Source organism: Manis pentadactyla, chromosome 2 (genome assembly GCF_030020395.1).
Source record: "Manis pentadactyla isolate mManPen7 chromosome 2, mManPen7.hap1, whole genome shotgun sequence".
NCBI lineage: Eukaryota > Metazoa > Chordata > Mammalia > Pholidota > Manidae > Manis > Manis pentadactyla.
The window spans coordinates 2,824,530-2,839,886 of NC_080020.1; the positions used below are offsets into that span (position 1 = coordinate 2,824,530).

The 15,357-nt window shown below is 39.4% G+C and overlaps 1 protein-coding gene across 4 annotated transcripts in view; it reads left to right on the top strand.

Moving 5' to 3' along the window:
* Positions 1-15,357, top strand: part of TRPC4 (transient receptor potential cation channel subfamily C member 4) — a 151,947-nt gene that overhangs the window by 34,090 nt on the left and 102,500 nt on the right. For 3 of the 4 annotated variants that reach the window (XM_036904931.2, XM_057489461.1, XM_036904930.2), the window contains exon 2: positions 14,704-15,108. In XM_036904931.2, the coding sequence (XP_036760826.1) occupies positions 14,731-15,108 (378 nt within the window). In that variant the 5' untranslated portion in view covers positions 14,704-14,730. Of the gene's footprint in view, positions 1-2,004; positions 2,233-14,703; positions 15,109-15,357 lie in introns of all 4 variants that reach the window. The other variant, XM_036904929.2, reaches the window with a different exon arrangement.

Genomic DNA, 15,357 nt, shown 5'->3' on the forward strand with positions numbered 1-15,357 from the left:
AATTAAGAGCCACATATAATTAATTTCTCATTTACAGTTTGTTAATACAGTTCTTAGCTGTTAAGACATGTCCTTGTAGAAATATTTTCACTCTCTTTTATGTGTGAAATCATTTGGACACATTACTCCCAAACCTGTTTCCTCACCTCTAAAATGGATATACTTCCTCCTGGGATTGTTGGAAGGACTCACATCTATGAAAATGCTTTGAAACAGGGAAGCATTATGTATATGTTAGAACTGTATCTGCATTTGTTACTCACTTTGCCTGATAACATTCTTTCTAAATCACCAAATATAATCTTATGTACTTTTACAAATACTCCAGCATTTTATTATTATAGATTCACAAAGTGAAAATCGACATCTAAAGATGCTTTGTAACTCATAAAACACAACGTAAATATTTTATAGTTAGAAATATTTCTCAGTGAAAGCAAGGACCCTTAGTACGTCAATCATCATCCCTATTTTTTCACTTCATGGGAACTGACATCCACTTTCCAGAGTCCTTTCAGTTTGTGCTGAAGAGCAGACAGCACAGGAGTGGGTACAGTGCACAGCCCTGGGACCAGACCAGCCGGGCTCACCCCCCACCCCCGGCCCCGCGTGTGACCCTAGGGAAATATCTTCCTCTCCCGGGGCTGCCACTTTCTCATCTAGAAAGTACTGTGATCACATTCCTTCTTCTTGGCGTTGCAAGAAGGAAACGCAGTAGTGTGCAAAGCACATGGCAGAGGGCCTAGACCGCCCAAAGCACCCGGCGAATGTCAGCTTTACTGTGGTCCTTCTCTGGAAGTTTCTGATCAGTTCCCTCCTCCAGTTTCTAGTTCCCACTGCATACAGGGGTGCTTAAGCATCTGACCATCAAGACTCTTGCTATTCGGGTTTAAGCCCCCAGACACTTTTGTATCTGCTCAGGAGTTTGTGACTTCTAGATAACAGTCCTTTGGAGCCACATGCAGTTTGCCGGAAGATCTTGAAGTCCAGGATGGACAAGGTGTTTACCCTGAAGTCTTTTTCATGCCCTCCCACCATGCCTCAGGTCTTCCTCCCAGCTCTGCAGGAACACTGAACTTCATCATGAGCCCAGGACGAGCAAGCCGCGCTGCTCCTAGCCCTGGGCTTCGGCTCTGCGCCCTGCCACTGATCCTTCGAGGCTGCCCTCTGTGTCACTCAGCTCCCAGGAACTGTCCCCCAACACAGTAATGGGACTCAGCCACATGGCCGCTGGTTATTACCCCACCCAATTTTCTTGTTTGCACTTTCTGATGATCTTCATGGTTGCCTTGTTAAATTTGTTCTGTTTCCATCTCCCATATCATGAGATACAAGTTCCATGGCAGCAGTGGCCACAGGACATATTCACCTATTGCAGTCTTCTCAGCATTTTACACTGTCACCTACTGACTATGCAGGGCATACTTATTGCATAAATGAATGAAAAGGAAGTGAACTGTTTACCTGAAATAAAATGGCAGAGCATTTTTCCCATATATGAATATCTTCCCCACATTCCTTCATTTGTTAAAATTGCACCTAGCTCTTTTCTGTGAAGCTCTTTAAGCCTCACACAGGAAAAAAATGAGTCTCTCCTATGCTCTTAGGATGCACAGTTTCCTAGATGGAAAGGTCTTAGTCAGATAATGACTTTGTAAGAGAAACTATTTACATGCTTGGCTCTAGGATTGATGACAATTTTCTGATAGGGTCCACCTTATACAGCTCAAGGGAGATTCTTCTTTTAGATTTTTTTAAAGATGAGTTGAGAATTACCACATTCACATTATGGAAAAAGAATTGCATGAGTTTATTATACAGCTACCAAGCATGTTTATATATAAAAAACATAAAAACAAAGTATGTACTGGTTTTTAACATTCAATTAATTTTATCTAAAAACTCGGAGAAGCCTTTGATAAATAGGACAACATGCAGTGTTTCTGGCAATGTCTGGATTCTACTTTGACAGTCTATTTTTCATCATTTGTTTATCCACTTTAGTGTTCTACATAATTCCACTTTGGAAGTCTCTCCTTTGTCTAGAAGTTTCTAACACAAATTGTAAGAATACTGCATCTTCATCTGCTCTTGTGAACAGCTCGAGTGCACGGTCTTCATTCATTCATTCTACTTGAGAAAACAAAGCAGAATAATGCAGGACAGGCAGTTGCAATACCGGGACGGGCAGAACACTAAGCAGTCCCTGCTATTAAAGGAGAACACATTAAGGTATGTTGCGAGAGAAAGGTAAAAACTCAGTGAGTACAATTTTAAGTGCTCAGAGCATCTGTTTGCTCAGGGAAGCATGAGACTTGAGCTGCAGGGAATGGAAATGAAAAACCTCCCTGAACCCAGCATTACTGGGGGTCAGAAAGGTCAGGAAATCCTTCCCAGACTAGGTGATGTTTGAGGAGATTCTTGAAATTCAGGTGCAGATGAAGATGCTGACCAGTTGGAGCTGGAGATGCCCAGGCCGAGGAATTGCAATTGTGTAGTCAGAGCTACTGAAAAGCAGGCGAAAGCTGGAGCTGATGACAACATTTTCTATAAAACACTTGACATTTGCTTTATCTCTTTTATGTGCAAACATGAGAAGCACTCCCTTCCTTTTAGTTTTGTTGGGAATATTTTAGTGTTTCTGATCTGGGCAGGAAGAGAGCAATTTCCACAGAAAGTCCACCCTGGAAACAGAGCCCTGTTGTGGAAGGCTTTTTGACACTGAGATTTTCATTATTTCACACACATAAAGGTCTCTAGGCTGTAAAAAGTTTGCAAATGTATTGATTCAGTACTTCATGACTACTGCATGTGACCTCATAGGCACTTCTTTTCTCTATGTCCCTAGAATGGCACTGACTCACGTATGTTTTTTTAAGGAAGGACCATGTCCTAATTGTCTTAAACTTGACTAGCACACCATCAAATACAGATTAAAGTATCAATATTATTCCTTGAGTAAATAAATAACTTATTATTTTATCAAATGCCAATTGAATGATATTTTATGACAAATATTAATTGGTTTCCATGCACCGGGATACCCAGTAATATTAACATGTTATGAGTTGAGTGAGGGGGTGTTTTTTCATTGTAAGTAACACACCCAAGAGCCCTTCACTTCACTTTCAGGGATCAGACATAGCTTTGCATCTTTTGTCCCACAGAGCAATTTCTCAGTGGTCAATCTCCTTTGGACTGTGAAGATCAGAAAGCTGTGGGAGTGCTGGGGAAGAAGGGAGATTATCTAAATAAGGTTGGAAAGTAACATTTTATCTAGGTATTACAAGGCTGAAGCATAAGAAAGCATGCACAAACTCACTGTTCAGCCTGGGAAATTGTTTTTTGTTTTTCTCAAAAAGACATGGTCTAGCAGTTCTGAAACTATTTTATGTCTCTACTGAGGTTCAACAAATCAGTTAATATGTTACGGATAAATGAGAGCCAGGTTTCTTATCTTGAGAAAAAGAAGTTACAAAAAAGCAAAGGGAAATGTCAAAAGGAATGTTGGTGACATACCCAGAGCAACAAGCACTCTTAGCACCCAGACATTGGTTCCTAAATCCCATGTCCAGCAAAAGGAATTGTGGCTCCTTTGAAAAGTGGTTGCCTCTAGGACTGGAGCAGAGAAAACACAAGATGAGCCTGGAGCATCTTACAGTGTCAGGATGCAAGGAAAGGCTTGGTAAGTTAATAAATAAAAAGGATGAGTGCGTGTCAAAAGAATCCAGGTGCCGACCTGAAAGAGCTCCCAGTGGCCAAAGCTGAAACAGTGAGAACAACAAAAGAAAGAATGATAGTATTGTAATTCAAATATGAAATAAATACCCATCAATCCATAATGATGTAAGTAAATGATTGGACACATAAATAGGGGGCAGAAAGCACAGATTTCCCTTGAAGTAGAATTCCAAATAATGTGTAGAAGAAATGAGAGAACTAGGAAATCACCAGGAGAGCAGCAGACTGATAAGCTGCAGGCAGGATCCACAGATGCTGAATTAAGTCAGTGGGCAAACCTTGGGAGAAAAAGGAATTTTGCATTACTTCAAAGTATCTCCCCAAGGTATTTATTAATTATCGCGGTGGTTTCCAGCTATGTCCAAGAATTCTCTCGTAAGCCCCTCTGCGGGTGAAGCTGAATTCCCCTCACCTTGAACATGGGCTGGACTTGCTGATTTGCTTCCATCTAATAGAAGAGTAAGCTGGCAGCACGACCGCATCGAGTGGCCAATTCACCGTCAGCAGTGTTCAGTCTTGTGGGTTTTGTGCAATCATAAGATGAGATGGTCCCGTAGCCTTTTTGTTATTCTTTCTCCAAATCCATAACCTCCGCTTCATCATGAGGAAAAGTGGATAAACCTAACTGAGTAGCATTCTGTGAAACACCTGACCAGTAGTCTTCAAAAGTGTGAAGCTCGTGAAAGACCAGGGAAGATTGAGAAACATGTCACAAGGAGACATGACGACTAAGTACAATGTGGGTTCTGGGATGGATCCGGAAAGAGAATACGAGTTTTAAAGGGAAAGAAAAGGTGAAATCCTAATCAAGTCTGTAGTTCAGTTAATAGTATTTTATGAATGTTAATTCCTAATTTTTGATAAAAGACCATGCTTATATAAGATACTAACATTAAGGGATCTGTATAATCCTTGCAGCTCTTCTGTAAATCTTAAATTATTTCAAAATAAAAAGGTAAAGAAAACAGTGGAAGTATTTTAAATCCAGTTCCTAGTATAGAGGAGACATTCTACAAAGCCTTTAAAATGAATCAATGTATTTAATAGTGAAAAATTTTCATAGCTATAGAATTATCTTCATTGATTTATAAGTAATTACATAACTCCTGAATCTGGCCAAATCATTTTCTCTAAGAATACATGGAGTTTTATGATTCCATCCTTCTCACAGTTTCCACCTTCCAAAAATAACCTTCTGCTTTTTCCCTACCGGATATATTTTTCATCCTTCAAAATGCAGTTCAAATATTACCTCTCTGCAAAGCTTGCCAAGTATCTATAAATCTTTGTAAATATATTCGTGCCCTCATGATCATATACCTGCTTCTTTGTGTGGTTTTCTCACCATCTAAGAATATGAGCTTCTTAAAAGGAAGAACCATCCCCTTATATTTTTAAATAATCAATTTACTGTCCAAAGACAGAAGAGGTTCAGTAAAGTTTCCATGGATGTATAAATGAAAGAATAAACTGTTACTTTCAAGTGGCTGACTTGGTTATTAGTTAAATGATGAGATATTGAAATAGAAGTCATGTCTTTATTGTTATTTTTTTTTCTTTACTTATCAGAACCCATAATTAGGTTTGATTCCGTATAGGTAAGTGAGCACCTTACAAACTCAATTCAAAGAGGTCACTTAGCGCTACGTAATTATAGTTCCCAGATGGATTCCAGAGTGGAGGGAGAATGCATAGTAGAACATCTGTTGTGATCTTTTCATTCCTTCTGGCTATTTTGTGAAGAACTTTACACTGTGTTTCATGGTAGCTGCCCCAGATCTTCTGCTTGAAGAAAGGAACATCCACGTTTTAAAATACTTGCCATTATGGAGTTAAATTCCCTATCTAGGAAAAACAATTTTAGAAAAACTTTTATGTTACATTCCACAGTAACAATAAAATATGTTCACATTTGGGACACGCTGCCTTATTGATGGCACAGAAAAGATGTGGACTGACTTCTTGCTTAGACAAAGGATCTTCCAGATATTTCCTGTCCACAGAAAGATGATGAAATGCTTGATCAGTTGAAGTATGGTGAAATCAGTCACTGACTAATGTATATATGATTTAGGAGTATTTGTTACTTTATTCATAAATTTAAATATTGAAAGCTTTTATCTTTCTTTAAAAGGCTTAATTGATTTTTAATTTAGAAAAATCAGACCATTAAACAGAAGGGAAATATTCCTGTGGGACTCTGCTGGAAATAAATCCTTTTGAAATTCATCATAATTTCAAAATCCAGTGGTTAGTATCAATGTTGTATCCTAATTTTATGGTTTACATTTCCATTAGTCCATATTGGAGTAATTATTCCTATTTTCTATCTTGTCGATTCTGTTTCATTCTCACATTAAGTAATTGGGAAAAATGTATTTCTTTAGAAATTTATTTAATTTATCTTTATCTGTCCATCTTACTATCTATATATGTTGCATCTTGGAGAATATCTCTAGCATAAGTAATTCATTTACATTTCCAATAATTTTATGAAACATTTGCTTCCCCAGACTTATAATTGAAGCTGACAGATAAATGGTGGAAGTTTATTAGAAACTGGGCCTCCCATAAACTGTTAACTTAGCTGATGAATCTCCAGTAGTCTGGAAATTGATTTTATAAATTTAAATAATTTAAGTATTTCTTACATTAAAACATACAACTATATAGAATGCATTAAGTCTATTATCTGTCTCCTGGAATATGTGTGCTAGTTTACATTTGCCTTAATTTCAGGAAATTTAAGTTCAGTTTAAACAAAAGAAATATTGACAAGTTATTTTCATGCCTTTATATCTAGAAATTTTGCCAGTTAGAAATTCAGTGAAACTAAATATAATCAGCACCAAAATGAATACATATATATCAGCCACATTTTGCACAGGAGAGCCGGCGGCCTAAGTCATAGTCTAAATCTGAAGGCCTAAAAATCAGAAGTACAGTCCTGGTGCAAAGGCAGAGGACCGCTGTCTGAGGTCAATGATCAGACAGAAGGAACTGCGTTTTAGTTCTATCTGGGCTCTTTGCAAATGCAGGGTTACCCAACCACATCAGGGAAGCACCCAGTCCATCAATTCAAATGCCAGTCTCTTCTGCAAACCCACGGAGAGGCACACCCAGAAATGTTTAACCAGAAACTTGGGCATCCCTGGGCCAGTCAAGTTGACCCATAAAATTAAGCATCATACCCAAGAAACAAAAAAGAACGATCCACTAGAAACATCAGAACATTTTTGCAGTAACTTAGCAAAGGGCAAGTTAAGCTCTACACACATTGCTAAATCCCAAGGGCACTGATTCAGTCGTGATGCTGTGCGTTACCTTCAGTTAAGACGGTGTTTCGCTGTGTTCATTCATTATGTAACATTTCAAGAAGAGAGCTAAAATAATTCTTAACTAACATATATTTTTAGTGTATCTTATCTTCAATAAAATTGTATACAGAAAATGTAGAATTTACATAATAATGATTGTTTTTCTTCCAAACACCAGCAATATTGGTTCCAAGGGCAGAAAGTTGTAATCAGAATGTGCCAAACATCTGGTTTAAAGGATGGAAAACAAGTATTTATGGATATTCCAATTTCTGATCCTATGTAGACAAAATATTTGATTGATAGATGGAAATATTTTTTTTCCACTTTTCACCTAAATGTTCAGCCTGCAGGGATTTGGCCTGACAGCACTCTCACTGGGAAGTTATTAGCATACTTTCTGGTGCATGCGGAAATGAATAAAAATTTTTCTAGTAAATCTGAGCATTATTGGGTTTATGGGGCAGCCCTGAAAAAAAATCTTAAGAGAAAATTGCAATAAGCACTTGTGCGCACACCACAGTGATGGGGATTTGAAAGGTCTCTTTGTTATTCTGCACCCTGCCCAGCCCCAGGCCCACCTTACCCCAGGGGTTGTAACCAAACAGTGTTGAGTGAGTCAGGGCAAGACTCCTGGATTGGATGCTTAGGCTGGAATCTGTTTTGATTATAAAATCAGATAGTAACCCAGTCTGACCTTAGTTAGAGAAATTTGAAACTAAGCTGGTGACATTTTTGCCCTTGGGAGAACAGAGCAAAGGGTGACTATGTAGAGAAGCATCCGGGAACAGCCCTTTGGTTAGCCAGTCGCTCCTCCACTCCCAGAGGGATTGCCTCCAGTTCTCCCCCCTGCCCCCCACTCCTGTTTGCACCCTGGCACCCCTCCCTGCAGGCTGCACCCCATGCCCCAGCCTGTGGTCAGTTCTCCTGTCAGTGCCAGCAGCACTTATAAACTGTTTTGTTCACTCTTGTCATTTTCAATTCCCTTCTCTTTCTTTCCTTTTTTCTCTCTCTGCCCTTTTTTTTCTCTCCTTCCATTCTTCCTTCTGGGTTGACCCTCTTTCCTTCCTTGGGGGCAAATGACAGAAGAATATTATACATGAAATGTCTCATGGTGGGTGTAGTCTGTGGGTTTCATATGTAGGATGAAAAATTTCTTCAATAAACGTATTACGACAAAAGTCTGTGCTACCTGCTCGTCATCTGGTTTGCTTACCCCTCCTCCCAAGGGCCACTGAAGTAGGAATTGCTGCTTGGCCATTTGTATGTTTTCCTGTGAATACTGAAAAGGCATGGCTGCACCTCTGTAGCTGCAAGATCTTCCTGATTTTCTGTTCGACAACTAACCAAAACATTACTATTTTAATGGTCTCTGGCCTTGAAACCTGCTGGTGTTGATAGATGAACTTGAGAATTGAGCAATTCAGTATAAATAAAATATTTAGAGTTTGTCTGTAGGTACAGATTTGGCAGCTAGCTGGAGGGCTTATTGGCCTGCATCTCGTTGTTGGGGGTACAAACATCAGACACAATCCCTTACTTCAAATCATTTTCCTATTATACTATGGAACTGAGATGCTCTGTCTTCTGAATAGGATAAAATATATTAATGGATTGTTCCAGTTTTAGTTCAAATGGAATTTTCTTCTTTTAAGAATCTTTCTTAAAGTTACCAACTTCCTAGTTGTTATTTACAACCAGCCTCAGAAATACAACAGTCACGAGGATTATTAGGGACCGTTAGAAGAACTAGAATTCTCAAGTTGAATTTTTCATGTTCTGAACTACGATTTCTTTTTTGAAAGCACAATTCTTCATGCCAAAAGCTAAAAATTCTTAGACCCTGGAGGTAAGAAGTGAAAAGTCCACAGTAAACTAATAAATGGCGGTGAGTAAGCCGGCTATAGTGAGGACAGGAAGTGAGTTTGGATCTCTGCCGTTTCCTCTGCTTGCCTTTGACAAGTGTCTACAAGCAGGAATGTCGTGATCTGGATGTTGGAAGTTGCAGAAGGAAAGAGAACACCAATCATCTAGAAGGAAAGAGGTCCCCAGCCTTCCAGTATTGTATCCCTACTGTACGTACAAACCCAGCAAAGAGCAGCAATCCTTGAATTTTATCTTTGACTTTTCAACTCTTAGTGTGGTTTACGGTATGTATGTATAGAAATGAAATCAGTACTTTCCCTCCTGTTGTGGGTATACGGATCTATAAAAACAAAAGGTATTGAAGGGGGAAAATTCTCCCATAGTTTTCTTCTACACAGTCTTTCAGTTTGACGGTAGGCTCAGTCTCAAAAGAGCGTTCCCCAGACTGCACATGACACCCTCCCCTTGCGCCTGTCCCTAACATTTGTGGGGGGCTAGGGAAAGGGGGCGAGTGGAGGCCCTCATACCATCTGTCTAAATACTTAGAGGTCACAAATCCAGTTAATTAACATACCGTCATGATTATCTGGAAGGCCGGGTTCTTACGCCACGTGGACCCTCGCGTGTTTTCTTGCAGATGCGCCCAGACCGGCAGCGCTGGCAGGGGCCGTGGCAGCGGGAGCCCGGGAGGCACGGAGGCTTCGCTCTTGCGGGGCCCGCTGCTGGCAGGTCCCGGCCCGGAGCTCCCGGGTGGCGTGAGGGGCTGTGACTGCAGAGTGGGGAGGAGGGGGTCGGGTGCCTCTGACTTGCCGTGGGTCTTGTTTTAGATGCAAGTGAGCAGGTGTCTGTGAACCTGGAAATAGTCCCCAAGGAGGAAAAAAGCCACTGGGGGAAGTGACAAGTAAGACTGCTGCCTTGAGTACAGATCAGTCCTGGAGCCAAGACTCAATCTGCGACACCTACAATCCGAGGGGCTGAGGCTCAGGAGGGGCTCAGCGGCTGGGGAGGACCCTGCAAGAGCTCCCGGAGAGCTGGGGACGGGGGGGCCTGAGGCTCACGATCAGGAGACCCACTGCCCAGTGATGCAGTCACCGGGGAACGTGCTCCAGGCTGCAATGGCCACCCAGTCGCAGGAAACTGGGTGGCCATTCAGTTAACTGTCAAATGCAAAAGGTGTAATATAGGAAGAGGAAAATCGGGCCTAGGATAGGGAGCACCTTTATCAAACCCCTGAGAATTTGTCAAGTTAGTTAAGCTCAATGTCCATCCCAACGGGACTCATTATAGTGCTTAGCCCAGAGGGTTTTTCTGAGGATGTATTGAGTTCTCTGAAAATTAAAGAAGGGAAACCTCACTGACATGGCCAGGAGGCCTTCAGGGGATGCTCTGCTCCTGCACCCACCCCTCCTTGTAAATCTCAGACCCCACAGGAAAGGATAGACGCCGTAGTGTTTTAGCTACCTTATTGCCCAGTGGGAAGAAGGCTTCCAGCTCCGCATCCCCACAACAGCCAGTGAGAGACAGTCATGGCCCAGCCCATGAGAAACCACAACTACTGGGACTCCCAGTTTCTCCAGTGGACTTGCTGCTAGGGAACAGGTTCCCTACATGGCCCTTTTCCTCTAGGAAAGAGCATTCCTCCCTTTGTTCTCTGGCCGTGCCTATGCATCTGCTGTAACTTGCATGTCCCAGATTACAATTCTCTCCTATTTCGAATAAGCCTGTTTTTGCTGGTAAGATAACTAACTGACAGTTTGAATTTTAAGATTATCAGTTCAGATGCATAACATTTAGGACAGTATCTGGCACATCCTAAATGTTCAGTGTTCTTGTTTTTGTTATGTTGTTTTGGGGGGCCAAAGTAGAATCTTAATCTCCAGAGATCTGAGCAATAAGGCAGGGATAAAATTCCTCAGGACACAAAGGGACCAGCCTCATTAAGGAGCAGCCCTAATAGAAACCTGCGTAGACCAAAAATTGGCTGGGAATGTGGAGTAGAATTTAACCTGAAGGACACCTCATCTCATCTAAGTCTGATTTCTCACAATCCATCAGCATTTTTCATTGCTCAGCCTTCTGCTGCATTTTCTGGATGCACCACTTAGTGGCTGTGTGACCTTGCAGAAGTTTTCAAACTTTTCTGAGCCACAGAAACTGACTGTCTTTTCCTGTGACTTTGTATAGTTCTTTCATGTTCGCAAGTGTACACAGTCACTAAAAAATTCAGGGAAAGTGACCTGGCCCGAAACAATTCTTTCTTTCCTTTGCCGCACTCTCCTTTCTTAAAAAAAACCCTTGTTTTATACAACACTTGCCAGATGGGATGCTGCCCTCTTCATGAATTGATTAATAAGCCAATTAGGTCTTCAAATTTATCCAGTTGAATTTTTTTTAACATTAGTGACTCTTCTTATTTCCTACTAAATACTGAATTTTTTAGTGATTGTGAGTTTATGTGGAGTCAAAGTGGCCACTGGAGTCAAAGGATCTATTAAATTCTGTAATTTCATGGGGAAAACATCTTTTGCCCTCCAGAAGGTTCATTTCGCAAGTGCAGGACAGGGAACAGGCTTTTATTTACACACTAGGTCGAGGTATCCGCTATACTGAGTCTCCTCTTTTATGACTTTTATCCAGTAGCGATTCCATAGCTGCTGATAAGTGTGTCAGCTCAGGGCCTCCGTCAGCCTTATCAGTGCCTTCCACTTGCTGTTGCTTTCATACGTCACCGTTTTGAAAGGTTAAACTTGATTTGTGTCCTTCTATTATTATCCCCGTATCTCAAGTCAACCAGACAAAGGACAAGTCTACTTACTGAAAATTTATAGGAACTTTCTTACTCTTTGAAGGTTTTAACCATCAGAATTGTTCTCTTTCTCTCTCTTTGGGTGTGTTCTTTCATATTCCATTGTAAATAATCAGCTTTTATTTATGTAATGGGTATATATTTTGAATACATTTCAGATCCATCTGTTCTCCCAAGCATGAGTTTTCATGTCCTTTCAAATCCAAGAAATTGAAAGAGGACATTGTAGTTAGTAAGAGGTCCTTCTCAGCACTGATTCCTCTCACTCATTTCTTCAAAAGTGTTGTTTTTCTCACTTTACAGTGGAGAAACGGGTTGCCTCATATAATGTCCATGCCCAGTTTACATCTTAAATATAATGTTGACTAGATTTTGTCTTTCTCCAGTGTAGTATCACTTTTTGAAACATACTTATGTAGTTATCTGGGTTCAATGAAATAGATTTTAGTGAGTCTAATTTCTCACTATGTCAGTCACCTCCCCTCCCCCAGTTCTCCAGAACCTTCTATCTTGTTCACAATCCTTTCATGATCACCGACATTCTGCACTTCGAAATTGAGAGGCCATGTGTTGTTTACTATCTAGTTACTCCCTTGATACCATCATTAATAAAATAAATTAAGTAAAATAAAATAAGAAAACTTTTCCATCCTCTAAGCTGATTGGGTAGGAGTTCACATGAAGTTTTCTTGTAGTGTGTGTGTGTGTGTGTGTGTGTGTGTGTGTGTGTGTACGTGTGCATACTTTCAATTTAACCTGTACTTTTGGTAACCTGTGTAATCAGTCGTTAGTGGCAAGCAAAAACATTATTGGTAGGAAAGCTTGAATTCAACTCTAAAACAAGGTATATTCATAAATTTTTCCAAGAATCCTGGGCAATGACAAAGTATGGTAATAGAGAAGAAATAAAATATAAATACCAATTACTCCCATTGTGAAGCATTTAGGTTGTAGTCCTGGTAATTTTACAGTGTGAAGATAGTGACATTGACCCCACACTCTTACGGAGGCTGGCGCGGAGTGGGAAGAAAGTGTCAGGGAAGTGGGTGACAGTTGACTTTCTAAAGCAAACTATTTGAACATTACCACTGATACATAAATGGGGCATTCAGGATGGGAAAATTCAAATGAGATGTAGCATCGTAATTATCCAGATTTATTGAAGTTTCAATTACACTAAAGGAATATGAAATTGTCCCTGTTATCCAATAATATAAATTCTACCCCATTATTCTGGTGAGTTAAAGCATCTCCAAATATTTGAAATACAGTTAAGCTTCAAGTAAGTAATTTTCACACCTAAAATGAATACATTTGAGCCACTGATATTATCCTTCATTTTTCTCTAAAATAATTAACATTGCCATGTGTACAACTCACCACACACCCGGTCTGCAATTAAAATTTATATCATGCTGTGTTACTATACATTTAGAAAACCAAGACTAACATAATGTGAAATACTGGAGAAAAATATTCTGGATTATGGGATTCCTATGGGATTCCTTTTTGCTTAGTTTATGAAAAGGTCTTAATAAAATGCTAAATCTAATATACCAGAAAGGAACAGATTATGAAATAACAGTTTTGTATGTCAGATCCTGAATCTCGATATTTGAGACACGATGATGAATAATCTGGACATTAAAAGGTGAAAAGTAACTACTTGATAACTGGAATTACTATCAAATTGAGGTAACAAGCCAGCACTGAATAATTCCCAAATTGAAAACATTACAGTAAGTAAATCACATTTGTTAATGCAATGCATGTTTAATCTACAGTTAAAGAATTAATCAAATTTGGCTAATCTACTCCTAAAATGATCAGGGCTAAAAAGATCAATTAAGATGACTATTTATCTCCAAGTGCCTAGAATGCCCTATTCATTTTAATATAGTGGACATATGTAAATAAAGATATGAGTTTAATATAAATGACATAGGATAAAATAGTTCAGACCATACGTATGAAATCAAGCAACCATCAAGAAATCATATTCAAAACATAAAACCTACTTTTGTAAGTTTTTTTTCATTAGGATGATACTACATCAATAGAGCTTCCAAAGACTTTGTTCTTATTAATCTAGCTTAAGGTGAACTTTTATTTATTTGAAATAATGTTATCTTCAACTATATCTTTACTGTAACTTCCAAATAATAATACATTTTACAATGAATATATTCCTGACTTATGGTTCGTTTCATTATATAAAGGTAATAGAATGTAGAAAATAACATTTTCCTAACAAACTCCCTCTGTATTGACTCCTTTTCTAAATCCTTCCTTTGGAAATTGAATTGCCTACACTCATTGTCATCATTAATATCTTAAGTATACACATTCTTTCCTCCTCAGTGAATTCCCTTACAAAAGGAAAAAATAAAATAAAATGGTGCTCATTAGGCTCAGCATGATATTTTACGGGCATTAATATCATTAAAACATATTAACCTAGATGTCAATACTTTTGTAAGAATACATGCTAAATGGAAAACATTTTGCCAAGGTAGCGATATTCTGTAGTACCAACAGCATCTCCACGATTAGGAAAATTGAAAGGAAATGCTTGCTTTGAATATCTTTGATCCAGTTTTGAGACCTCAAAGATACAGCCTTTGATTTTTAAGGTTCTGTGCTAAAAAACTATAAATATATTTGTGATAAATATTAAATAATTTGCAAAAATTGCAGGTGTATCTTCTGACGAATGTCACTTTTAAATAACTTTTTAGAATAACTTGCCAAATACTAACTCTTTTTATTCCTTGTAGATTAGGACTTTGTCACTTGTGTTTCTAGGTAATGGAATAATTATTTAATCGATTTCTATTGTTCAAGGGAAATACAACTCTCGTTACTTACTCGTGGAATTGTTGTTAGTGGCATCGTTGTGACTTGTCACGTGTAATGCATAGTAATTAGCAAGTGTGCTAACACTAATCCTTGTGCTTTTGTTCGCACTTACAGGGACAGAGAAGTAGCATGGCATGAAACATGGCTCAGTTCTATTACAAAAGAAACGTTAATGCACCCTACAGAGATCGCATCCCGCTAAGGATAGTCCGGGCAGAATCGGAACTTTCGCCATCAGAAAAAGCCTACTTAAATGCCGTGGAAAAGGGAGATTATGCAAGTGTCAAGAAATCCCTAGAGGAAGCTGAAATTTATTTTAAAATCAATATTAATTGCATTGACCCTCTTGGAAGGACCGCGCTCCTCATCGCAATCGAAAATGAGAACTTGGAGCTCATTGAACTACTGTTAAGCTTTAACGTCTACGTTGGAGATGCTCTGCTACACGCCATCAGGAAAGAAGTCGTCGGGGCCGTTGAGCTGTTACTGAACCACAAGAAGCCCAGTGGGGAAAAACAGGTACATGCAGAAACGCTGTTTATTTATTTTCCTTGCAGAAGGTTTCTGTGGATGTTCGAACTCTTGCCCAATTTTCAGATATAGAAACACTGAAATCAAAACTATTGTGACAGAAGTTTACTGTTAAGTGCCCAGTTTATCTCCTCCACCAGATCGGACACCTGCACCTCCTACCCTGGCAAGTCAGACTCTTTGCAGGAACTAAAGCGAAGCAAATAGCTTCGGTTGGCTTTCTGTACGTTGGAAACA